Source organism: Diorhabda sublineata, chromosome 6, assembly GCF_026230105.1.
Source record: "Diorhabda sublineata isolate icDioSubl1.1 chromosome 6, icDioSubl1.1, whole genome shotgun sequence".
Lineage (NCBI taxonomy): Eukaryota > Metazoa > Arthropoda > Insecta > Coleoptera > Chrysomelidae > Diorhabda > Diorhabda sublineata.
This window is the reverse complement of record NC_079479.1, coordinates 35,467,909-35,494,036: the sequence shown is the minus strand read 5'-3', so window position 1 is coordinate 35,494,036 and position 26,128 is coordinate 35,467,909. Positions and strand designations below refer to the sequence as shown.

Below are 26,128 nucleotides of genomic sequence, written 5' to 3'. Positions count from 1 at the left end.
TATTTTCCACTGTGTTACAATTTGCGTAAATATTCATTTATGACGTAATACTAATAAGTATAATAGCTCTATAATGCTCAGTAAAGAAGCGCCGATGAAGAGTCCTGCAGCACCTCCTACAGAAACTAAATATTTTTTTGTCATTAAATATACTTTATACTATACCCCGTATTATATATCATACCAATTAAATCTAATGTTGTCCTTACAGCTATTCTTTTAAATCTTGTACTAGGTAAAGATATTATGTTTATTAGAATTTCGCTTTTTATCGATTTAAATCTAAAATTAAAAAAAAAGTATTTAATTTTTGAAAAAATATTGTCTAAACTAATCTCTGTATAACATTTAGTCAATACTGTACAAATAAATTTAACTGTTTTTTATTACCAGCTGGCAACGTTGCCATAAAAATCAAGTTTTATGAATCATGCATGCGATAGACTACGAAGCGGTGACGACACACACCGCCATTGTTAGCTCAGGTCAGGGATCACTTTCCGGACAAAGTTTTAACCGCTTTGACGATCGTTTAAATGTTTAGTGATTTGTGATTTTTTCTTTTTGTTTTAAATAAATTTTACAATAAAATATTGGCACTAAACATATTATTATACAACAGTAAACTTATCAAAGAACTATTACAATATGACGGCCGTGACGTCACTTTCCGGTTTACTTAAAAACGTTCTAAAAAACTCCAAAAAAAAAGTTGTAGTTACATAAACAAAATGAAAATTTGTAGTTTTTTGATACTCATTATTAAAAAATTAGAATTGTTGTATACAATAAACTCTGCATAATATTCAAAATAATTTAAATATTTTACTAACAAATGTGTTTCTCATCAACAGCTGACAGCGCGACGTTGCCTCATTTCCCATAATAAAATCACAACCTATGAATGAATTTACTCAGTTTATTTCAAATATAACTATTAAATATTAATAACGTAGTTTATAAAAAAATTTTTTTTATACAATCCTGTCTATTTTGAACATTTAATGCGTCATATAAGATTTTCCACATCTGATTTAAGTACTTTTCGGTAACTATGATCGGATTAACCTGATAATGATCTGATTGTACGTAAATTGATCGAGTTAATCCGTTCGGGTTGTGTCGTACGTCATTTATCTATGTTACACGGAGCTTATTACACTTCCGTGTACGTTCGTTAACTTACCCTTTCGTTATAGAAACGATTTTGTATTCGGGTTCAGTGCACGACGGTAGACAGTCGCATATCAAACCTGGTTTGTGTAGATTCGATTCTTTAGCGAGAAGTCTATTAACAGTATCTTTAAAAAAAAAACGAAACAAATGTTATTTAACGGTAAATGTTTCTTACACCGTTAATTTATGTTGAAGAACGCGCTTTTACGAAAAAAGATGTTTTGTGGTGGTTGATAATTTGACGTATTTGACGTTACTCACTTCCGTAAAGATAAATAACTTACCAAAATGATCGGTTAAACATTTTAATCCTTCCACGTCACAATAATTTACCAGATCTAGAAACAATCGTTTTTTTTTTTATTATATTTTTATAAATATTTTACAACATATGATACCATACAGTACAGCGCCATATTGTAATTTCATAAATTCGAAATACTGATAATACAGGAAACTGTAATCCTACTGACAGCTTCAAATTCATTTCCGATACAATTTTACGTGCAAATACCTTTTAATTTGTTACGGAATTATTGAATGACAATTTTTGTACAATTTCCGGCTAGGTACGGTTCTGGTAACAGTACCAAGTGTCGATAGGACAGTAACGCACCATTACCAATTATTTATTTATGATTATGAACTCTAACCTCATTAATTTATCACTTGAATTATCTATTAAGTGTTTTTAAATGACAGGTGACATGAAATTATGTCAGACTTACTGTATTTGGGCATTAAATGATGCGTACAATTACAAAGTTGTATGTGATTTTCGGCGTGACATTGTACAATACACGAAGAATAACTGTAATGATCGTGTACTTTAACTCCCTCGTTTTCCCATGGAAATTTGCATTTTCTTTTGTACACCGGTATAAATTTGATACTTTCGTCGTTATCTATTTCTATAACCTACAAATACGTACAATTTGGATGAAATTTCCAAGCGACGTTACAGATACGCGTACACTTATCGTTATATTGAAAGATTCCCCGAGCATGATATCTTTTCTTTGATCCGGATCCGAATTTATGAACGGAACGTCTTCAGGTGCATGAAAAAACACCTGTAAAAATGCACGCGGCGCAGTTAATAAGATAGTTACATAAAAATATTTGAAATTAAAAAAAAAATGTCATTTAAAAAGTATCACACTGTATATACCCTTTACCCGTGTATCTTCTTCAGTTTGGAACCATATTTTACCCGGTCCTGTTTTTCTGTTCATCGTCAAATCCAATTTAGACTTTTTAATTTTCCTGAAAATAATGATACAAACAATGTGGCAACACAGTTATAGTTTTCTTCTTACGATATTCTATTCTCAAGCTACTTGGATCTAATTCGTAGCAGCTCCGAACTATTTCCGAGTAATTCTAAAACCGAACTAATAACGTTCTATGAATATATCTATGGTAGGTCGGAGCAGTTCTGTAACTTATTTAGAGCAATGTCAAATTGAGGATTTGTAGCATTTCACTTACGTTGTGTGTAGAGAATTGAACGAATAACAAATTCCATATTCAGTTTCAATAGGTAGAAACTCTTCGCAACAATTAAAATCTTCATTATTCCATTTACATAATGAAATGATTTGATTGCAGTTTTTTCTATACTAGAAATAATTCATATTTGCTTTGCTCCGAAAGTAAATAGAACAATTAGTCTTACTCTCAAAACTTTTTCGGTGAAATTCATTTTTTTACAAGATTCACATTCTTCGTAACAAGAATAACAATTTCCAGTAAAAAAAACCAAATCGATTATGAATTGTTTTTGCTGATCGATCTCTTCCTCTACGAATTCTTCGTCCCTTAAAAGTGTTCTAATGACCTTGGAAATATTTTGTATGAGATTTAATACTTACGTTACCCATTCCGGTTCAGTTCCAGCAATGGGACATACCGAAATAGCGGGAAAAGATGTATTCCACGCGAGGTAAGTAGTTTCGGTTACAAAACTCACTGTGTTTTCTTCATATTGAAGGTAAGAATTGTAGAAAACGAACAACATAACGCCGAATTTACAAATGAAAATTAACAACCAAAAAATTCTAAAAAAGATTTTTACTTTACATTTTAGACCTATTTCTGTAATAATATAAATGTGAAATTGAAAATACTCTACCCTTTAATATGAACTACAATAAATGATAATGCAGATACTACGAATTCTGACATTATGGAAGAAGTGACCTTCAAAATTATTTTAAAAATGCTCTACCCTTTAATATGAACTACAATAAATGATAATGCAGATACCACAAAATCTGTCATTATGGAAGAAGTGACCTTGAAAATTATTTTAAAAATGCTCTACCCTCAAAATGTTCAAAAGGGACTACAATAAACGATGCTGCAGAAACCACAAATGTGGCCGTTGGAAAACAAGTGACGTCACAAGTACCATAAAAAAGCCAAATCAATTCACACTTGTGATTTATGGCTCTCCGACTTGAAAATATTCATTTTACCTAACGGCCCAACATTTTGTCTCGTCTGCTACATATTTCAACGCGTGTAAAGTAGAGTTTTTAGCGTAATATTTCAAACGTTTTTCCATGTTTATAGTAAACGAAAAACTAATGGAGAAATGTACATTAACTATATCTACACCTTTATCTAAATGATCTTAAAAGGTAGAAGTCAAAAGATAATAAAAACTGTTATTACATATGATTATAATCTAAATTATATCGAAGTTTTTTTCACTACAACAATATTATTTCGTTTTTATTCAAACTACGAGGATAAAAATTATACATATATAAATAGAACTATTTGTGTTTTTGTGAAGACCGCAAAAATTCGAAACGTCAAGATTTTTATCTGTTTTAAAACAAAATTTCAACAAAAAAAAATTTGATATAACTAATGTCTAATCAAATTTTTGACTCCGGTATGTAAAATGTGTTGCCTACACACTACTTATATTGACATAACAAGAGAGCTTATTCCATAGAATTAATGTTATAGATAAAGCATGTAAGTAAAGGTGTACTTTTGGAAAAGAAACAAAGATCGAACATTTCAATTTCACATAAAGTTTTAAATCAATTTTTTCTATGATCCTCGTTCCCGGTAAAATATAATTCCTAACCGGTTCCTAGCAATACTGAATTGTTCACGAACTGATTCGTAATTATGACCCACGAACATACCAAACGAACGCAGCATCCACATTGTTTGATACATTTTTGAAAACAAAATATTAAATAGTTTAACCAAGTTAAAATAATGAATAATGAATATTTGCAGTGCAAATTATGTTCTGCAAAATCAGCTTTGATATCCCTTTTTAAAGGCAAAAATAAACGAATTAGAAATTATATTAGGAAAATTATAGAAATAACTACTAGTATTAAGGTTAGTATAAAACAATATTTTTTTTAATATTTCTATATATTCGTAAAGTTAGGGGATTGTAGTAAAAAATTTTTTCACGTATAATAGTTAATTAATACCGGTTTAGAAGAAAATGCTTCTTATTTAACCACCCCCCTATTTAATAAACAAATATTATGGTTTGATATGTTGTAAATTATTTTCATCCCTTTTTTAATCAATTTAAAATCAAATTAAATCGTAAATCTTAGTATAGGTAGATAACATTGAAGTTGTAGTTATTTCGGCTATTTTTTACGACTAGTAAGATTAATTATTATCATGTAATTCAAGTAATTGTTTTAGTATGAAGAAAATGATTATTTTCAATGTGTTTGTTACAATTGTATTGGATTTACTTTCAATATGTACATATTTCGTACAAAATCCTTAGAAAATGTGAAAAAATTACAGGTAAATTTTCATTTTCATGTAGGTAGATTTTTAATTTAAATTAATTTAGTTATATTGCAATTTTTAGACGAAATCCTTACCGAAAAATATTAAAAAAAACGGTATAAAACAACTAAAAGACATAGAATTAATAGATTTGAATCAATTGCGAGAAATTTTTATGAATTGGATGCAAAATAAAAGAGAATGCTATTCGAGTGATACAACATCTAGTAGAGACACCGATAGCCATTGTGCTACAACTGATACAAATATAGGAGTTCAAACTGATCCCCCAATTCAAAATTCCGTGTCTTGTCAAACTTTTTATAAAAATCAAGTTTCTACAGTCGATACACAAACTGAAAATGATTATTTCCAATGTATGGACAACGAAACAACAGTGTCAGTTGGTTATTTACAACTTGCAGCTACTAATGGACATAATATCATTGAAAATGACCAAATAACTAGTATTAAATCCTCACCGTCTTCTTACGAATTTAGTCCTAGTTCTCCTCAATTATCTGACGTTAGTATCAGCTTGGAAACTACCCCTCCTCCATCGGCGCCCTATTCTTTAGGACTAGTAGAGATGACGGAGAAAGCTATGATGCTGTACAGTTGCGAGGAATGTGATTTAGTTATGTACTCGAAAGAAGAAGTTAAAAAACATAAAAGGAACCATACCCAGTGCATTTTTTGCCGAAGAAGATTCAGAACCATCCAACGAACTAAGGTATTTATTTTGTATATAAGTTTTTTGTCATTATTTTTGATATAATTTTCATTTTTTATACATAGGAATATCGTAATTTTATAATATCGTTTTTGGGGTCCAGGAAGTCGAAAAATCATCAGATTTTAAAGAATTTTTTTTTTAAATCTTCGTTTTTATCATGGATTTTGAGAAAAAAAATATGGGCAAAATTTATTTTGAGTATTTTTTCTGGTTTTATGATTTTAATTGTTATTCGAAGTACTTCTTTGAATATAATCGTTAATAACTTTTTTTAAAGCATCAAATAAAGTTTATATATTTTTTATGTTAATCTACACAATAAAACGAACGTTTTGACAAAAAAATCCTTTAAACATGATCGTTTATTAATTTTTTATGAATATTATTAACAATTATCCAACCTAACCTAACTAATGATAGCAAAATTTAATATTTTCATTGTTAAAAACAATAAAATCCTATTTTATTAAAAAATAGTTAACTTCAAGCGAATAATGTTCAAAAAAAATAAAAATCAATTTCAAAACATTCAAAAAAGTTGATTTTCGAAAACTACAATACGAGGGGACTGCGATTTATTGAATTAAAAAGATTATTTGTGACAAAAAAGTGTTATGGAAGGAAAATGTAAGAAATTGCAAAAGCAAATCAAAATCTATTGTATAAAACAATAAAGAAGCTTAGGGAAAAACAGACCATATGAAATCCAAGAAGTAAAAGGGAAAAATAACAAAATAATAACAGATAATCAGGAAATAATGGAACAATGGAAGAATTACTACTACGAACCACTGAATAATCAAGAATAAACACAGAAAAATAGAAAAGAAGTAGAATGAAAAAAGTATAATGAACGAAAAGAACTAATAATAGAAGATATGGAAGAAAGCGTTCGGAGCCACAAATACTGAAGAAGTAGATTAATGTTTAGGGTAATCTAGAAAATTCAACAATTGAAAGGTTCCATAATGTGGTTTTAATATATAAAGCGAGTCCAATGAATACATCAGAACAGTAATAAGTGAATACAAATATAGTTTCTAATGCCTCAGCTATTTAGCTGTGTTTATACCATTGATATGGATACTTTTTTACTTAGTTCGAAGAGTTTTCACATCCACTTGCATAGATATCTCATTTTACATAATTCCATAGAAAAGAATCGCTAGGAAATAACTCTAGTTATTTCTATCTAGTAGTCCATTTGATTGTACCACATTAAGAAATAAATTTAAAATTACGTTTATTTTGACTAAAATAACTGTAGATTCATCAATAGACGATAAGTTTTTTTAAAAAAAATTCTTGTTATTAATATTTTGAACCGTTTTTTCAACTTTAATAATGGTCTAAAGCAAAAACAAATCAGTTTAGTCAAATGAAGTGGGAATCCGGTGAAACTTACACTCCCAGATTGGGAAAATGATTTTACAGTAATATTTTTATGTTTTCCAATGATTTGTACCCACAAATACTTGAAAATCGTTCAATAGCACTTAATAATTATCGTTTTATTTTGATTTAGAAGACTACTTTCTAAAAAATTGCTATTCGTGTCAAACAACATTTCGTTCACCAATTCAAAAATTTTCATATATAGTATAGTTGAGAATTTTCACAAAAAATATATTTAATGCTTCATATTTCACATTTTATTCCAAAAATTAAACCCCTACAGTGATATATTAAGCATTGAATTAATATTTACGATATATCTAAACAGAAAAAAGTGAGATTTATATCTAGAGTATTATATAGAACGTATTGTTTTTATTTAAGAAACATTTTGAGAAATGTAAAGAAACATCTTACATACCCCTGGAAAGATTGAAAGTTCCTGTTGGAAAAAAACAATTAAATTCACCACAGAAGAAGAAGCGTAAAACTGAGCCTTTGGTAGAGAAAAAGAAGAGTCACAAGAAAAAAAAATAAATGACGAAGCATTTTTCCATTATCTTTTTTTTATTTGTTATTCATTTCTATTTTAGATTCCTATTCTTTGATTAGTCCCCTTGTTTTTTATGGTGAAAAATTTTCAATGTATTTAATTTTAAATTGAGTAGTTCAAATAAATTGTTTTCGCAACTTTTGTATTTACTTCTGTTCCAACTTTAATCCTGATTAGTTCGGACCGTCGGTGTTGTACTAATTCTATGAGATTTCTGTCAGAACTATAGGTGTTATAGTAATTAGTTCGATGGTAAATCTACGCTCACAAAAATAGAAAAATAAAAAATTATGAGTTATTACTATTAAATATAGTAATATATCAGTATAATGATTATTATAGATATTATTACGATAATAATTTTATATTCTTCCGTTAATTATGTGAAGTTTTACAATAGGTGGAGCTCTATATATTAATCAGTGTAGTGAGAACTAGCCTTTTGTTGATTACGAACGCAGTTTTCTCATTTTATGTTTGACAGATTGTGACAAAAGAATAGACAATCCAACAAGAGCCGATCAAAGGTTTTAATGAAAAAAAGGTTAAAACACATTTTGTTCTTTGTAAGCTTTGTCTTTAAATTTTGTTAAATCATGTCCGAAAGTAGAGAGGAGGTTTTAGCGGATTTTCAGGTAAATTGAAAAAATAAAATCGTCCTAAACATGATAGTTGAAATACGATTATTTTTCGTAATTATTTATGTAATTTTACCTTAAAACAGGCCTGTACTGGAATTGAAGATGTTGCCGAAGCTATTTACCATTTGGATGAAGCAAACTGGGATTTACTTGTAAGTACAATATGAAAAATTATATAAAAATCGTTATAGGAAAATTATATAAACAACTTCATGGTTAATGGGTGACATGAATGATTAATTTTATTTTCAAACACCAAATAATTTAAATCATTTTATTATAATGCATGTTAAGTTGATTTCTGTAGTTTGTGAGTCAAATTTTATGTAAACAGTGATGATTATACTACTTTTCATCATCATTTTGATTGAAAATAAATTTTATTTTATTCCTAATTAAACTGTTTGATTATTCTGTTGCAAATATTTTAAAAATCATGTTCTAGTAACATTTTTTATGTGTATTTTTTGTTATTTAATATTTATATATATGTAACCATAAAATTTATCTCTTTAAATACAAATAAATGGCATAAAGGTATTTTTAAGCGTGCTGTGAGTAGAGTTATGCCCCCTGATACCCAAAGTTTTGGAAATGTAAACCCAGATCCGGATGTTATGATAGTAGACGATGATTTAGATATCAGAGTTCCAACAGCTGCCAATAACCAACCGAATTTGGTAGTTGTTGGTAACAGTTTGGATAATTCGCCTATACCAGACAAAGCAAAAACACCAGATGACAGCTATCCTTCTACATCAGCTGCCAAAAGCACCACTAAAATGTTAAAATTTAACGTGCAGTACTGTGATAGGGTTATTAAAGTGGAATTACCAGATTCTGCTACAATTAGTAAGTTTCCTATCGCGTACGAGCCTCTCAAATATCCTATTGATGTGTTTTTAACCTTCCATAGATGATCTGAAACTAAGACTACAAAGAGAAGTTAAAGTGGCGCCGTGTAGGCAACTTCTTTCGAATTGGGCTCGATTAACACAATATGAAAGTACCCCTTTTTCACAGCTTATGTTACCCGACGTAAATTCACTTAATTTAACAGTTAAATCGAATGAGGGAGGTCTCACGGCCGACGAAGAGTAAGTATTGAGACTAAATTGTGTCAACTTTCTTCAACAATAATTGGGGTACAAAAATTATTAGATTGCTGTTATTTAAGGAATTCTGTGACTGAAAAATTGAATGGTACATACATTCTGAATGTAAAATTCGAATCTAGAACGTTCAATCTCAAATATCAAGGTAAAAAAACCATATTGGAAGTGAAGGGGGATGTTTATACATTAACGAACATACACGTACGTAATCAAATATGGAGTGGCTGGCCGCCCAATATAGATGATAATACTATGCTTGCACTGTCCGGAATAAAGTGAGTGTAATTTATTTTCGGATTAAAAAATTAATGTTTTTGTTTTTTCAGTTATCCAGAGCACGATTTAACAGTTCGTCGAGGTACTTTGAGTCATAATAGAGAAAAAAAAAGCATGCCAATAGTTCAAATTGATAGTGACGAAGAGGAATTTGAAGATGCGTCTGAAAGTTTTGCTGTTGATGATGAATATTTTGCCGATAACGAAGGATCCAGTACGAAAAGAACAGATCCTTTAAGTAAGTCTTGTACAATAGATCCTAATCCTAAAATAAATTTTATATTTCTCAGTAGGGTAAAAACTTTACATTTTTGGAAGATACTAATTGGTTCATATTGATTTGTGCCAAAATGTTTTTATTTACTTTAGTTTTATGACTTTTAAAAGCTAAATACTTAGGAATCATACGAGAGTCTCAAATTTTCATGGAAAAAGAAAGTGGAGAAATGAACGGAACAAGCAATCAACACTTGTAGGAAGTTGTTGGGTAAAAATAGGGACTACAACCAAGGTATTGGTTGTATACAGCAACCACAAGTCCTAATATAATCTATGGTTCAATAGTATGGTGAAAATAAAAGGTGTAGCCTCAAAAAATGCTCTCCGTTGATAAAAATAAGAAGATACAAAGGAGCTTCTGCTCTACTGGTGCTTTGCCTTTTCAGAGAACGCCCCAGATAACAAAATGGGCCTCAAACCTGTACATATCTAGACCTTTACTAACCTAATCATGTGGGATGAGTTAAATTACAGTATTTTCACTGTGGATTAATTTTTGTAGTTCCAGAAGACATAGAAGATGAAATTGTAGGCAGTATAACATTTTGCGAACAATTTACAGCTAGATACGGACCCGTTCATCCAGCTTTTTATCAAGGGACATTAGACGACGCCATCAAAGAAGCCTGTTCGAAACCCGCCAAAGATGTAAGCGAATAAAATAATTCAAGTAAATAGAAACTGTTGATTTTTCTTTCCAGCGTAAAATATTAGCCATTTACCTACACCACGATGCGAGCGTTTTAACGAACGTCTTCTGTACCCAACTGCTCGGTTTTGAAAGCGTAATGCAGATGTTTGAAAATAATTTTGTGCTTTGGGGATGGGATATCACGTTCGAAAGTAATAGACGAAGGTGAGGTTTGGATGCTTCGTCTCTTTAATGGAATATTTTTATGTAGAAAAATTTAATTTCAGGTTGCAGCAATCTGTTACCACATCTTTGGGATCGACAGCGGCAATGAGCTTGAGAAATATCCCAGTAGAAAGATTACCGGTTATCATCCTTATTACAAAGATAAGATCAACCATCGAAATATTTAGTGTAGTGTATGGTAAGTACCAACTCCTAAAAAGATCTAAAACAATGATCAAATTCTCTTTTACTGTATATTTCGAGGTTATATAACCTTTAAAATTCCATCGAAATCTAACTCTTCTTTTTTATATAGGAAACGTAGGTGTAAATGAACTACTATCGAGTTTGATAGAATGCGTGGAAGTATTTTCGGAACATCAACGAGTAGAGATAAAAGAAGAAGAGGAAAGGGCCGAAAGGGAACTTGTTAAATTAGAACAAGATTTAGCTTACCGCGAAAGTTTAGAAGCGGACAGGTAAGTCATTAATATAATAATCAGGACTAAACCATCCAATATTTATCTAATTACAAAGAACAGTTTTTAAGTTTCGGTTCATCTTCGAAATGAAGATTTAGTTAAATAGGGTCGTTTTTTAAATTATTTTCCTTAGAGCTAAAGAAGAAGCGAAGAGGTTACACGAACGACAAGAAAACGAAACTAGGAAACGATTAGAAAGCGAAAAGGCTCTATCGGATGCGAAAAAAGAAGCTTACAGGAAAGAAGTTGAAGCCAGTTTACCCCCCGAACCGGCTTTGGGTCAAGGCGACAGTATTACTAAAATTAGATTTAGATTGCCTAAAGGAGATCATCTAGAAAGGAGGTTTCCAACAAATACTCCATTAAAAGTGAGTCCTTTTATTATTGATTATTGTAATTTTGTTTTGTTTTCTCAATAAAAGGTTAATTCCGGATCGTTATAAGTACAATATACTAAATATATTGCGTGTCTTATTATTTTTTGAAAAAATTGTACTTTTAAGGATTTTATTTCCATATTTGATTTTTTAAGGTACTTTTAGACTACTTGGTAGTAAAAGGATATCCTACAGAAGAATACAAAGTAATATCTAGTTGGCCAAGGAGAGATGTAAGTTTTTTTTTTTTACTGAAAATTGACATTGCTACTCTACGGTTTATATACCCTGCCTGGCATTGGATTCCATTTAACAAAGAAAAGTGTACAGAAACTTTTTTCTTTGACTACAACTTCAAATATGCAGTAGAATATCTCTAAATAGTGATCCCATAAGTTGTTTTTGGACCTTTTCTAATAATTTAAGCCAAAATGTCACTTATTTCTGGGATATTCTTCTTTAAGTAGATTCATAACTCGAAGGAGTAGAGCCAATACCTTTAGAAATAGGATTCCATAAAGATTTTTCCCTTTGGGGGGAGTCTACGTATTTCGGAGACTGAACAATCATGTGCAGACCAGCTGGAAAGCCAAAAAGACTCTCCAAATGATCTATTTTGAGATATTAGTCACAGTTTGGGATATTTTTCTGTAAATAGAGCTGTAATTTGAATAAAAAGTGTTTTGGAGGTAAAATAACAAATTGAAAAGTGACCGGAAAGACAAAAAGCCTCTCCAATCAATTTACTTTGAGATATGGGTGGTAGATTGGGATATTTTTATCTAAACCAATGCATAACTCGAAGGAGTAGAGTCAATATCTTTAGAAATAGGATTCCATAAAGATTTTTCCCTTCGGGGAGAGTCTAAGTAGTTTAGAGACTAAACAAACAGGTGCAGACCAGCTGGAAAGCCAAAAAGACTCTCCAAATGATTTATTTTGAGATATTGGTCACAGTTTGAGATATTTTTCTCTAAATAGAGATGTAATTTTAATAAAAAGTGTTTTGGAGGCAAAATAACGAATTGAAAAGTGACCGGAAAGACAAAAAGCCTCTCCAAACAATATACTTTGAGATATGGGTGGTAGATTGGGATATTTTTATCTAAACCAATGCATAACTCGAAGGAGTAGAGTCAATACCTTTAGAAATAGGATTCCATAAAGATTTTTCCCTTCGGGGAGAGTCTAAGTAGTTTAGAGACTAAACAATCAGGTATAGACCAGCTGGAAAGCCAAAAAGACTCTCCAAATGATTTATTTTGAGATATTGGTCACAGTTTGAGATATTTTTCTCTAAATAGAGATGTAATTTTAATAAAAAGTGTTTTGGAGGCAAAATAACGAATTGAAAAGTGACCGGAAAGACAAAAAGCCTCTTCAAACAATCTACTTTGAGATATGGGTGGTAGATTGGGATATTTTTATCTAAACCAATACATAACTCGAAGGAGTAGAGTCAATACCTTTAGAAATAGGATTCCATAAAGATTTTTCCCTTCGGGGAGAGTCTAAGTAGTTTAGAGACTAAACAATCAGGTACAGACCAGCTGGAAAGCCAAAAAGAGTCCAAATGATCTATTTTGAGATATTGGTCACAGTTTGGGATATTTTTCTCTAAATAGAGCTGTAATTTGAATAAAAAGTGTTTTGGAGGCAAAATAACGAATTGAAAAGTGACCGGAAAGACAAAAAGCCTCTTCAAACAATCTACTTTGAGATATGGGTGGTAGATTGGGATATTTTTATCTAAACCAATGCATAACTCGAAGGAGTAGAGTCAATACCTTTAGAAATAGGATTCCATAAAGATTTTTCCCTTCGGGGAGAGTCTAAGTAGTTTAGAGACTAAACAATCAGGTATAGACCAGCTGGAAAGCCAAAAAGACTCTCCAAATGATTTATTTTGAGATATTGGTCACAGTTTGGGATATTTTTCTCTAAATAGAGCTGTAATTTGAATAAAAAGTGGTTTGGAGGCAAAATAACGAATTGAAAAGTGACCGGAAAGACAAAAAGCCTCTCCAATCAATTTACTTTGAGATATGGGTGGTAGATTGGGATATTTTTATCTAAACCAATGCATAACTCGAAGGAGTAGAGTCAATACCTTTAGAAATAGGATTCCATAAAGATTTTTCCCTTCGGGGAGAGTCTAAGTAGTTTAGAGACTAAACAATCAGGTACAGACCAGCTGGAAAGCCAAAAAGAGTCCAAATGATCTATTTTGAGATATTGGTCACAGTTTGGGATATTTTTCTCTAAATAGAGCTGTAATTTTAATAAAAAGTGTTTTGGAGGCAAAATAACGAATTGAAAAGTGACCGGAAAGACAAAAAGCCTCTCCAAACAATATACTTTGAGATATGGGTGGTAGATTGGGATATTTTTATCTAAACCAATGCATAACTCGAAGGAGTAGAGTCAATACCTTTAGAAATAGGATTCCATAAAGATTTTTCCCTTCGGGGAGAGTCTAAGTAGTTTAGAGACTAAACAATCAGGTATAGACCAGCTGGAAAGCCAAAAAGACTCTCCAAATGATTTATTTTGAGATATTGGTCACAGTTTGGGATATTTTTCTCTAAATAGAGCTGTAATTTGAATAAAAAGTGGTTTGGAGGCAAAATAACGAATTGAAAAGTGACCGGAAAGACAAAAAGCCTCTCCAAACAATATACTTTGAGATATGGGTGGTAGATTGGGATATTTTTATCTAAACCAATGCATAACTCGAAGGAGTAGAGTCAATACCTTTAGAAATAGGATTCCATAAAGATTTTTCCCTTCGGGGAGAGTCTAAGTAGTTTAGAGACTAAACAATCAGGTACAGACCAGCTGGAAAGCCAAAAAGAGTCCAAATGATCTATTTTGAGATATTGGTCACAGTTTGGGATATTTTTCTCTAAATAGAGCTGTAATTTTAATAAAAAGTGTTTTGGAGGCAAAATAACGAATTGAAAAGTGACCGGAAAGACAAAAAGCCTCTCCAAACAATATACTTTGAGATATGGGTGGTAGATTGGGATATTTTTATCTAAACCAATGCATAACTCGAAGGAGTAGAGTCAATACCTTTAGAAATAGGATTCCATAAAGATTTTTCCCTTCGGGGAGAGTCTAAGTAGTTTAGAGACTAAACAATCAGGTATAGACCAGCTGGAAAGCCAAAAAGACTCTCCAAATGATTTATTTTGAGATATTGGTCACAGTTTGGGATATTTTTCTCTAAATAGAGCTGTAATTTGAATAAAAAGTGGTTTGGAGGCAAAATAACGAATTGAAAAGTGACCGGAAAGACAAAAAGCCTCTCCAAACAATATACTTTGAGATATGGGTGGTAGATTGGGATATTTTTATCTAAACCAATGCATAACTCGAAGGAGTAGAGTCAATACCTTTAGAAATAGGATTCCATAAAGATTTTTCCCTTCGGGGAGAGTCTAAGTAGTTTAGAGACTAAACAATCAGGTATAGACCAGCTGGAAAGCCAAAAAGACTCTCCAAATGATTTATTTTGAGATATTGGTCACAGTTTGGGATATTTTTCTCTAAATAGAGCTGTAATTTGAATAAAAAGTGGTTTGGAGGCAAAATAACGAATTGAAAAGTGACCGGAAAGACAAAAAGCCTCTCCAAACAATATACTTTGAGATATGGGTGGTAGATTGGGATATTTTTATCTAAACCAATGCATAACTCGAAGGAGTAGAGTCAATACCTTTAGAAATAGGATTCCATAAAGATTTTTCCCTTCGGGGAGAGTCTAAGTAGTTTAGAGACTAAACAATCAGGTATAGACCAGCTGGAAAGCCAAAAAGACTCTCCAAATGATTTATTTTGAGATATTGGTCACAGTTTGGGATATTTTTCTCTAAATAGAGCTGTAATTTGAATAAAAAGTGGTTTGGAGGCAAAATAACGAATTGAAAAGTGACCGGAAAGACAAAAAGCCTCTCCAAACAATATACTTTGAGATATGGGTGGTAGATTGGGATATTTTTCTCTGTGTAACTCATATTTTTCTCAATCCTGTATTTGTATCTAATGTTTCTCCTTTATTTGAAGTTGACTTCTTTAGACAAAGGACAAACGCTCAAGGAACTGAAGTTGTGTCCTCAAGAGACTGTGATATTAGAAGAACGATAATTTTTTTTTCCCCATCACATTCCCTTTAAACGAGGGTTAGATTTTTTTATACCGACATTTAAGCATTGTAAATTTATTTAATATATTTTTAATTTCACTTAATGTTAATTAATTTAAATGTATGCAGTCCAATGAATATACGTTATATAAAATGAGAGTTTTTTTTTCTAATTTATCCATCACTTCCTGACACTAATTCGGATAATAATGGTGGCTGCAATGCCATAGGGAAGTTTTTTAAGGTTTATAATTCAAAAGGATGGAATTTTCATAAAAAACAAAAACAAAAATTTTGTCTAATTTTTATATTTATCATCAGAAAAATTCGTTATACAATTGTAACGAATAAAAAATCACATATAGACAATATATTTCGATTGTAATAACTATCAATTTTGTCTATGTTCTTTTACATATTTAGCACCTTGACAACATAAATGGCATACAAAAAAAATTTAGGTTAAGTTCAGCAAGATATAGAAATATAAATTTTTATGAAAAATGCCCTAGAAATACTTATTTTTTAATCATATTTGATTGGTTATTGAGAATGGGTCGTTTGAACTACTGGCAAAGCAAAATTCTACTTTTTTTGAAATAAACGCCTGGATATTACTAATGGTACATTTGAACTACCGGGTCTTGTCATTTCGGTTTTTAATGTTAATACAAGTTTCCAAGCAATTTAGAATGACTCATTTGAACTACTATGTGTTGTATAGATAGATATATAACTCGTTATTATTTAAAACTGTAGAAACATGAAAAAACAACATTTTTGGATTATTTCTTTTTTCAATTTGTTAGTTTTTTTTGTATAAATCAATAAAAAGAAAACAAAAACACATTGAGATATTTGTAAATATTTATTAACAATTATATGGGTTTACATGAACCAGAACTAATTTTTAAATAAAAGCAAATATTTAAAAAAAATTAAATCTAGCACCAAAAAATAGGAATCTGTATATTTTTCTACATTTCACTTATATTTTCAAGGTGCGATTTATTGAAAAAAAAAAGAACGGAAAGGATAATTTCAAATTTAACAAAATTAATAAAAATGTTTTTTTAAATATCGATAAACAATATAAGAAATCAAATAATATTCTAATAACTTATTTTTATCTATAATTCGAGGTTTCCTCTCCAACTACATTAATAATTTTAATAAGGGTACATAAAATTCTATATCAATATTAATTTTGTTTTTTTCTATAAATATATACAGTTTCAATCAACATTCGATAACACTTATTATACGATTATATCTCTGGGAACCTCCAATAGGAATGTACATGCTGTTATTCTTGGCAAATATCCTCTAGTCAAGCAATCGCTTTCGCTTCAGGTAAAAATGCTTCCCAGTGCTTAATAAGCTAATAAAAAAAATCAATATTGGACATTGAGAAATATTTAAAAGCATGTATTATCGAAGAAATGAACACCCGAAATATAACAAGGACTAAAATCACGAATGGACTGTCAAAAATACTGATTAAGACATTAAGACAGCTTTAGCCCTACGTTACTATCATGAAAGGAACACCGGAAACACAACAAGGATCAAAACCAGAAACGGGTAGTCTAAAAAAGTACAACTATAACCGGAATAAGACAGGAAGACACCCTTAGTCCAACATTATCATGGACAGAATCATAAATAAGGTCAATGCAGGGTACAGAATGGAATATTAATCCCAAAGGGCTGTTTGTTGTTGAGACAAGCAATTTGAACCCATTCCGGTTTACTTCAGGACAGAAAAACATTGTTTGACATCCATATTAATATTAAATTTTGTATTACGTTGAACAAAAAAGGGCCAAAAGCAGCTCAAAAATCTGCTAAGACCTATTGCAGCCACTTTAGCACAGCTTCTACAATAAAACAAATTTTACAACATGTATCAATACTAAATTTTATTACAAGATGTAAAAAAGGCCAAAGAAGCATAGAGACAAGCAGATTGAACACATTTTGGCTTGTGGGAGCGTTAATATGGACCGTATTTAGTGCAGTGAAATATGGATTGACATTAAATTTTGTCCCAAGTTAAAAAAAGGGTAATAGAAGCTCATAAAATGCGTTGAGACCTATTACAGCTTGTGACTTTGTTAGTACAGCCACTTTATTACAATAAAACACGATTTGAAACACAAATTAACAAGAAATTCTGTCCCAAGTTGCAAAAAAGTCCAAAGAAGCACATAGAATATGTCGAGACAAGGTGTCGGTTTGTTGACTCGCTAATATAATGAATCGAACCATTAAATTTGATTGAAAATCGAAAAAGGGGCCGAAGGGATTACAAAATGTGTTCAAATTGACTCTTAAGATTGTTTACAAGTCCAATGAACGATTTAAAAATGGAAATGAGTCAGTACAGAACTTCTAACATCCTTCAAATTCAAAAACGAACCGAAAAATGGACAAAACTGGTTGTTGAAACGAAAAAATCGAATATTAAAGAACTTAAAATATCATATGAAGTAGTTATTGTCAAAATTAGGACAGTTGGGCCTATAATTATGACTCCGAGATGGAAAACCAATGCCTAATCTTCCTCAACAAACTCCTGCCAATAAAAATCTAATATCAAAGTCTCGGTGGTTGTTTTATGAAATACTGGGGGGATAAAATGATCAATATTCACCCCTAGTAGATATTAAAACGGTTACAAAATGATAAACAAAGAACAAGACTCACTTGCGCCTGATGTTCCATGTGGTTTTCAAGATATTTAATAAACATCGTTTTGAATTCCTCTATTCTGTGTTTTTCGAATCTATCCATTTCATTCTTTATCATTTGCGATATTTTATTGAAGCTGGTCTGACCTCTTTCGACTTTCGCCACCCACTACAAACATATTCATAAAATTTTTCACACCCATAATGATTTTTTTCAAATTTTTTACCGCTATCACTTCGGGATCAGCTACATCTTGTTCTCTAGCTTTCCCAGCGAGCTTTAACTTCTGATTAGATTCTCTCCTTTTGGCTAACATTAGTTGAGCGTGCTGCCAGAGCTGGAATGATTTGGTTCTCTCGTGAAATGTGTCCCTAATGGCACCCAACAATCCGAGATAGTCCTTCAATATCTCGCAGAATATGAAAAAATCTGTATTGGCTTGTTCCAAATGAAGAGCTTCCACCTAAAAATAAAATATGGCCATAAAAAAGTATATAATTGGGGATATTATTTTTAAAAGGGGCTCTAATATATATTTTTTTAGTAAATATATAAATACCAAACTAGTTATAGAAAAAATTCAGTAGTTTCATTCTAAGACAACTTATTATTGTCAAGGTTAAAATATTTAATACAAACATCGGGGTATTTTGAAGATTATCCTTGCGTAATGATTCACCACCACCATGAAAAAGTCTGAAGGCTTCAGGATGAAGTAAATACAAAATATTTTTATGTAATAATGATTAAATGACATATTAATATGAAAAAAAAATTGATTTACCTTTTCTTCCGTTTCGGCTAGTTGAGACAGTGCCCTTGAAAGCGAATTATGATCTTCGCAAGCACTCAACATAGCTGCTGATCTTGATACTCCATTCGTTAAATTCGCTAATTCTTTCCTGTAAGACACTAGAGCTTCGACGCTGGCATGTAGTTTCCTCAACTGCGTCTCCAAAGCTTCTATGTGATTCAATTTTTCTTCAAACCACTATTAGGGAGTTGAAAATAAAAAAAAATAATAATACACCGAAAAGCACTAATCAAACAAACACAAAAAAACAGATTTTGAACTTTTTCTTCATCTTGTAGGGCACTAATCATGACATTCATAAAACACACTTCACTAAAATACTTACAGGATCGGTTTCATCCATTTTATAAGTGATTTTATTAACGGTTACTCCTACTTTATTCAAGAGCCTCATTACACCAGCGCTACTTAGGGCCGAAGTGTTTGTTGCCTTTGGTAACTCGACTGGAATTTAAAAAAAATAGAATTTGCATCAAATTATGTAATATATTTGAAATAAATATTTACCGCATTCAAGGAATTCTCTAAAATCGGGATCCATAACTAACACTGGATGTTTAGCTGTTCTCTGAATATATCTCTCCAAGGAGGCTCTCCTTTTTTCTACAAATTCGTTACCGTTCGCGATAGGACCATCTTGACTGGATATTTTTATTTTAGTTGTGCCTAAAAGACCAAGGAATTCAAGTAACACCCTCATAGTTCATGTTAGATTAGTGAACGACCGAAGGCTATTAAGCACATAGTTCTATGGTGACGTTACTAAAAGTCCATGTCCTTTAAAAAGCTTCAGCTTGAACCTTTTGACAAATGTGAGGCTTGAACCACGCCTGTTTAAGTCCCGAGCACTCACAAATGGCACAATCTGCTGTTTTTTCCTCCTCCATGAACCAGCGATATTATAGGTAATCCGTGATGCCCATAGTATGAGATGAGGTCTAAATTTACCTTGTCCGGTAAATAAAACAGTCACCAATTGAATCTCGCGCCTATTTAAGTAAACCAGTTGTTTGGTAGGAGAAGCAGAAGGCATATGCTTGCCAGTAGTTCAAATGTACCTTCTGATATCTATTCAATTGACAATAACATTTTGATTTGATTATTTCTAGACAGTAGTTCAAATGTACCTTCAAATACACGTAAATATGATTAGAATGCAGTTTCATTTGTCTAAGTGACAGGTGTTTCTATCAATTTATTTAGAGCCTGTCTTGGAAGTAGACCACTGAGAGACATAATACACCCCTAAATAGAGCCCTTGAATATCTATGGAACTCCATGGCACCAAACCTGGGAGAGTATGAAATTGTAAACACTTGGATCTCTAGTACCACAGTAAGAAATTGGGACATATTACGTTACTTCGGGTAGTGGTATACATAAATAATAATATATTAATAAAAAATTACATATTTTATTAATTTATGTTACTAAAAACGTTTACCTGTAAAAAATATTGATAAAAAAACTTTGATAACGTACCTATGACGCTTTTTTCTGGAGCAGGTGGTACAATCCTACCGAGTTTTAAATATTTTTCAGCTAATTTATCATGCAAACCTAAAAAATCGCTAAATCTTCTCAAAACGCTAAATTCTTTATCTTTAAACATCGGCATATTCGTTCTAGTTGTTACTCTATAAGCCATGTAAGATCCCATGCCTTCTCCCATTTTCTGTGGCTGGGTTATGGTTATTTCAAGGAAATGGTCGTCCTTTTCCATTTCTTCGTCTATTGGAGTCGACTAAAAAAATTTATAAAGAAACTTCGCTTCCACAATACACGATTAACGTGCCAAAAAAAATCAGCAACACTATAAATTCATTTTAAAACAAAATTAATAAGCAAACGTATTGATAGTGAATCACTGATATAAAAAGGTGAAACATCCAATTATTCAAATATTTGAAATAATCAAATATTATAACGTTCCTAAGGTATAGAGTATATAAAAAAAATAAAGTTACCTGTTCAGCACTCGATAAACTAGGTTCATAACTAATAGGTATATTTTCGAGCTGTTTTGTAATTTCACTCTCATCTACACTTGTTGCGTTGGATCCAGAGATATTATCCTATGGAAACAATATGAGATTTAAATAATACTAATTGTTAAAACTTACTTGATGTGCCGATACGAAAAGATCATCTTCGGAACCATTGTCTAGTATATCGACATTTTCAAATAAAGGGGGAGGTTCTACTGGGTTCGCCATTATTTTTTTAAAAAAGATTAACTAACGAATGTTATCACTTAACCGACCGGTTACTAACTGTACAATTAGTAACAGATTTAATTATAAAAATGTATTTATCTTAAAACACTGACACCTACTCAATTTTTTACGATTCACTGAATCTGGGAGCGAAGGAGATTAGCTGTCATTTATCAATTATAAAAGGTAGTGTCTATTAGTACGAAGCTCGAATCATTTAATAATTTATTTTAATTGTTTCAATATATATATCACATACTAGTTATTTTTATGTAGTAAATTTATCTATTTGGATAACAAAATACTATATTTTCTATTTAACTTTATAAATTAATCAAGTATACGAATTTCTTTCGAGATTGTCTATTAGTATGAAATTCAGACTATTTATCTAATTATTCAATAACTTATTTTAATTACTTCAGTATATGAAACATTATACAGTTATTGTTATGTGGTTTTTTTATCTATTTCAATAACGAAATATTTTTTTTAACTTTCAAATTAGAGAAACAAGTTTATTTTCTTTTTTGAAAGTGTCTACTAGCACGATTTAAGGTTATTTATGATAAATTATTTCACGTTGTAAACGACTGTTTGTCTTTTTTTTTTCACCACTTATTTGAAAAAAAGTTTTCTTTGCCACTATTAAGTGCAAATGCACATTTTTACAAGTAAAATTCAAACCTTAAATGTCAGTTAAAACCCCAGTTATTGACTTTTTCACGTTTCCTACAAAGAGTCATAAAATTTCAGTTGAAACGTTACCGGTAGTCAGAGGGTAGTTTAAACTTTAGTATAATATAAAACCGAGAATTTCCACCTAGCTTTTTATAATTGTTGATATTTTCACAACATTACGAGTAAAGGGTTGGTTTTGTTAACATGAAAAAAAATATCCAGTTTTACCCTAACCTTAAAACGGTAATCGGCAACATACTAATACGTCATGAAGTTGGCTGCGAGTGCGGGTAGATAGTTCTGTGTAGCTTGTTATTTCCAATTTAATTCTGTGATAGACGTTGACACGAAATACGTCAAACAAAAAATATAAAAAAGAATAAGAAGTTGGCTAATTTCTTGATCATTTTATGCTTTTTATAATTTTGAAAAAAAAAACCAATTAATAGTAGAAATGAGCGACTCTGATTTAGAAACTATTAGAAAACAAATATTAGCGCAATACCAATCGCAACACGTGAGTTTAGCAATACCGATAACGCAATATTTGCAAATATTTATTTTTAGAATGATGGAGATTCTAAAAATCAGCAAGCCAAGGAGGAACAACTTAAGGCACAAGAGGACATGAAAAATGGAATTTTGGCACAAATATTAGATCAATCCGCTCGTGCCAGATGTGAGTAATCCTTTTATATGTCTATATATAAATGCCAATTCAACTAATTTGAAAATTGTTAATAAAAAATCAATTATTTGAAATTTAGATCTCTTTGTGATAATACATTCAAATCTGACCATTATTTAGTACTAATATAGATTACATCGCAGTTTAGGTTGATTTTTATTGTTATAAAGTCACACCACTTGTGAATTTTTGTTTTAACTGGATAAATATTTATTTTTCTCATTTCAAATTCCTTTCTGAGAAATAACTTTCATATAAAAGTGAAATTACGTGTTAATTTTTCTGAGGAATTTTACATTTTTGTGAGTAGTTCAAATGAACCGTTTCATTTTGTTCAGGAAGTGATTGATACTGGACTTTATATATAAAAAGTATCATCTGAAACTGCTTTATATACGATTCAGTGTAATTAAAATCAGGAAGAGCATTCGAAACATCCCCAGATACTGCTAAACTGTAACTGGCACCCGATAAGGTGCTTTGCACTATAAAGATAAGGCCCCCACATTTTTTTCAATTCTGTTCCAAATTCCTTTCTGTGAAGTAAAAGCAATTTATATAAAAGTGAAATAGCTTGTTAATTTTGCTGGGAAATGTATTTTACATTTATAAATTTATGTGAGTAGTTCAAATGAACCATTTCATCGAGTTCAAGAATCGTAATGCTTTTCAGTAAATACTATTATGTTGAGTAAACCAGAAAGAGGAAAAATGGTGGAAAACATGTTAGTCCAAATGGCGAGGACTGGCCAAATATGCACTAAAATTGGAGAAAAGGATTTGATTGGTTTATTGGAGAACGTCAATAATCAAACAAAAAGTACTACTTCAGTGAAATTCGATAGGAGGAGGGCCGCATTAGATTCAGACGATGAAGATTTCTAATATTTTTTTTATAACAATATTAAGAATACTTTATTACAACACTCAACATTTTATACAATTTACACATAAATTATAACTTTAGAAATAAAATAAATACTGATTACATTAACCAAATTGTTTTTTCATAATTAATCGTTCTTAAGGTGAGCTGAAATAAATAATTATACATTAACAAATTAAACGTGACTTAAATCAAAAGTTTTATGTATAAAAAAAGTCTCAAATTATCAAATTTTCGCCATATACTTACTGTTTTCTACTTCTTCTTCGTATTCCTCATCTTCGTCATCGAATTCCTCTTCTTCGTCACCTTCTTCTGTATCGACTAAAGCAAAACAAAGCGAATAACAAATAAATATTATATATAATAATGGAGCAGCCAGCATTATCGATGAAAGTAACGGTTTTTCACGCCACAGTTCAATTGCGCTAGTTTTGGTATCAAAATAAGCCCTATAAAGACAAGCAGCGATGCCATATCCACCGTAAGACTGAAAATCAAATCATATATAAAAAAAATATGTTCTAATGTTTATTTTTAACGTCTTACTGGTAAAAGTTGATTATTTACTTCGTCTATAAACATTTCCATATCATCGCTAGTCATTTCCATACAATCAGCATCTGGTATGTGATATTCGTAATTGGTGGAGTTTAATACGAAAAGATAAGGCAACTGTAAATTCATTGACGTTATACTATTACCTAATTCCGGCGTTCCTATCCACCCGAATACAAAATTCTTATATTTCACTTTTTTATGCCTCGCTAGATTTTCTACTTTACTAATAACCCTCGACATATTTTCGTTTATATTTTTTTCGTCTACAACAAGTAACAAAATGTATTTATTCAATTGTATCAGCTCAGGTAGATTCCCGTAGGTTACTTTTTGGAAAGTTTTGAAACGTTCTTCGTTCATCCATTTACTTAAAGAGCTATTCAATCTAGTAACATCTTTGAATTTGGTTGGGTCTCCTGTAATCAACAATTGTTCATCGGATGTGTGTGGAAACATTCGAAAATCTGCTCACCCAAAAAGAATAACGCTCTGTTTTCTTTATAAACGAATACTGTAGGAACAGTTGTGATAGTTTCTACTTCTTTAGTTAAGATTTCGTTTATGGCGTAAAAATTAGCGTAGGGTTGAAGTTTCCTCGAAATGTTATAAAATATATCCCATAAATCACCTTTTAAATCACCCACGTATACAAAACAGATATCATTTAAGCTTTTAACATAAGATAGATACTTTGCGGAACTTATTATTTGTACAGGAGGTCCGGAAATTCTAGTAGCGAACTGTATGATTTCATCTTTATTACGTTCGCCATGAAAAGTGTAATCATTGTCTGATGTTATACTAAAATTCATAAAAATACACGTCTCTAACATTCATTCAATTATTAACTATAAAATATGATGATTCAATCGATATTTTAGTCTAAATCTTAAAGTAATACATACAATTTAATAGTTGGAAAACCGTGTATTCCGAACTCTTTTACAATTTTGGAATTTTGACTACAATCTATACGTCCAACGTTGATATTCGTCTTGGATAATGCTTCCCCTATTTCATCCCACAATGGAGATAATTGACGACAATATCCACACCAAGGGGCGTAAAATTTTATCAACCAGTATCCACCACCTTTTCTCAGTTCAGAAAAGTTCTCACCCAACTCCAGAGTCGAAGAAAAACAATATTTTGTGGTAAAACCTTCGAATAAAACCAATTTAATCATATATATTCAATTAAATTTCTCTACCTACTCAATAATAGTGTACTAAAAGTTATTAAATTCATTTTTAGAAGTGTTTTGTAACGATATGGTGAATATATTGGTTGATATCGATTTATAAAATTTCATTAATTATAATAGTTGTATGGCTTCCTAAAATTTGTTTGGTTTGTATTGTTTAGTTTGTGAAAATTTTGACAGCTACCAGCTGAGAAATAACATAAACATATCACAGAATTCATAAAACAAACTTTGGTTCTGTGATAATTAAAAGTCAATTATAATTGCGTTCGGTAATATAGCTCGCGGTACACGGCGAGCAAAGAGCGTTTTGTATCCATTGATCGTAGGTTGTGTAGATTGATCTTATAAAAATACACAAATTAAATTTTTGAGTGAAATTGGCTATCAATTCGTCAACTCTGGAGGGGTTATGTATCATACAATTTTTATGCATTAAGAATACGACCAATTATTTTATATATACAAAAACAAAACATAAGTACAAACAATTTTCAAATAAAATTGCTAATTTATGAGCATTGGAACGTCAAACGGAGTAGCAAAAGTCAAAATAAATCTG

At 30.9% G+C, this 26,128-nt stretch overlaps 6 protein-coding genes across 9 annotated transcripts; 3 read left to right on the top strand and 3 right to left on the bottom strand.

Moving 5' to 3' along the window:
* Positions 1 to 10: 10 nt before the first annotated feature.
* On the bottom strand, positions 11 to 7,630 carry LOC130446141 (pickpocket protein 11-like). Its single transcript, XM_056782235.1, has 11 exons — positions 7,518 to 7,630; positions 3,051 to 3,236; positions 2,855 to 2,996; positions 2,668 to 2,798; positions 2,355 to 2,442; positions 2,151 to 2,249; positions 1,905 to 2,094; positions 1,461 to 1,514; positions 1,187 to 1,301; positions 185 to 282; positions 11 to 125 (listed from the first exon to the last, which is right to left on the bottom strand). The coding sequence occupies exons 2-11, from the start codon at positions 3,194 to 3,196 to the stop codon at positions 34 to 36; spliced, it is 1,155 nt and encodes a 384-aa protein (XP_056638213.1). The 5' UTR covers positions 3,197 to 3,236; positions 7,518 to 7,630; the 3' UTR covers positions 11 to 33.
* Positions 4,154 to 7,780, top strand: LOC130446142 (uncharacterized). Of its 2 annotated transcripts, none has more exons than XM_056782237.1 (4): positions 4,154 to 4,548; positions 4,873 to 4,980; positions 5,048 to 5,698; positions 7,481 to 7,780. In XM_056782237.1, the coding sequence occupies exons 1-4, from the start codon at positions 4,420 to 4,422 to the stop codon at positions 7,631 to 7,633; spliced, it is 1,041 nt and encodes a 346-aa protein (XP_056638215.1). In that variant the 5' UTR covers positions 4,154 to 4,419; the 3' UTR covers positions 7,634 to 7,780. The 2 variants fall into 2 exon arrangements, with proteins under 2 accessions (XP_056638215.1, XP_056638214.1); XM_056782236.1 differs by lacking the exon at positions 7,481 to 7,780 and adding an exon at positions 5,764 to 6,051 and having other exon boundaries at positions 4,329 to 4,548.
* Positions 7,781 to 8,124: 344 nt separating this feature from the next.
* Positions 8,125 to 15,981, top strand: LOC130446139 (FAS-associated factor 1). The gene is made up of 13 exons (XM_056782234.1): positions 8,125 to 8,284; positions 8,374 to 8,442; positions 8,839 to 9,142; positions 9,207 to 9,387; positions 9,468 to 9,680; positions 9,732 to 9,919; positions 10,463 to 10,608; positions 10,662 to 10,816; positions 10,879 to 11,015; positions 11,133 to 11,295; positions 11,432 to 11,666; positions 11,831 to 11,908; positions 15,744 to 15,981. The coding sequence occupies exons 1-13, from the start codon at positions 8,246 to 8,248 to the stop codon at positions 15,822 to 15,824; spliced, it is 1,989 nt and encodes a 662-aa protein (XP_056638212.1). The 5' UTR covers positions 8,125 to 8,245; the 3' UTR covers positions 15,825 to 15,981.
* A 696-nt stretch (positions 15,982 to 16,677) lies between these two features.
* Positions 16,678 to 22,026, bottom strand: LOC130444942 (sorting nexin-2). Its single transcript, XM_056780336.1, has 9 exons — positions 21,454 to 22,026; positions 21,298 to 21,405; positions 20,813 to 21,074; positions 19,838 to 19,996; positions 19,656 to 19,774; positions 19,301 to 19,507; positions 18,743 to 18,979; positions 18,532 to 18,684; positions 16,678 to 17,203 (listed from the first exon to the last, which is right to left on the bottom strand). Exons 1-9 carry the CDS (start codon positions 21,544 to 21,546, stop codon positions 17,153 to 17,155), a joined length of 1,389 nt encoding a protein of 462 aa, XP_056636314.1. The 5' UTR covers positions 21,547 to 22,026; the 3' UTR covers positions 16,678 to 17,152.
* Positions 22,027 to 22,581: 555 nt separating this feature from the next.
* On the top strand, positions 22,582 to 23,908 carry LOC130445080 (programmed cell death protein 5). The gene is made up of 3 exons (XM_056780578.1): positions 22,582 to 22,744; positions 22,795 to 22,906; positions 23,589 to 23,908. The coding sequence occupies exons 1-3, from the start codon at positions 22,682 to 22,684 to the stop codon at positions 23,798 to 23,800; spliced, it is 387 nt and encodes a 128-aa protein (XP_056636556.1). The 5' UTR covers positions 22,582 to 22,681; the 3' UTR covers positions 23,801 to 23,908.
* LOC130445079 (protein disulfide-isomerase TMX3-like) lies at positions 23,803 to 25,778 on the bottom strand. Of its 3 annotated transcripts, XM_056780577.1 has the most exons (7): positions 25,577 to 25,738; positions 25,268 to 25,523; positions 24,835 to 25,163; positions 24,506 to 24,778; positions 24,351 to 24,424; positions 24,051 to 24,291; positions 23,803 to 23,948 (listed from the first exon to the last, which is right to left on the bottom strand). In XM_056780577.1, the coding sequence occupies exons 1-7, from the start codon at positions 25,608 to 25,610 to the stop codon at positions 23,929 to 23,931; spliced, it is 1,227 nt and encodes a 408-aa protein (XP_056636555.1). In that variant the 5' UTR covers positions 25,611 to 25,738; the 3' UTR covers positions 23,803 to 23,928. The 3 variants fall into 3 exon arrangements, with proteins under 3 accessions (XP_056636555.1, XP_056636554.1, XP_056636553.1); XM_056780576.1 differs by having other exon boundaries at positions 24,351 to 24,778; positions 25,577 to 25,778; XM_056780575.1 differs by having other exon boundaries at positions 23,803 to 24,291; positions 24,351 to 24,778.
* Between the last annotated feature and the right edge of the window lie 350 nt (positions 25,779 to 26,128).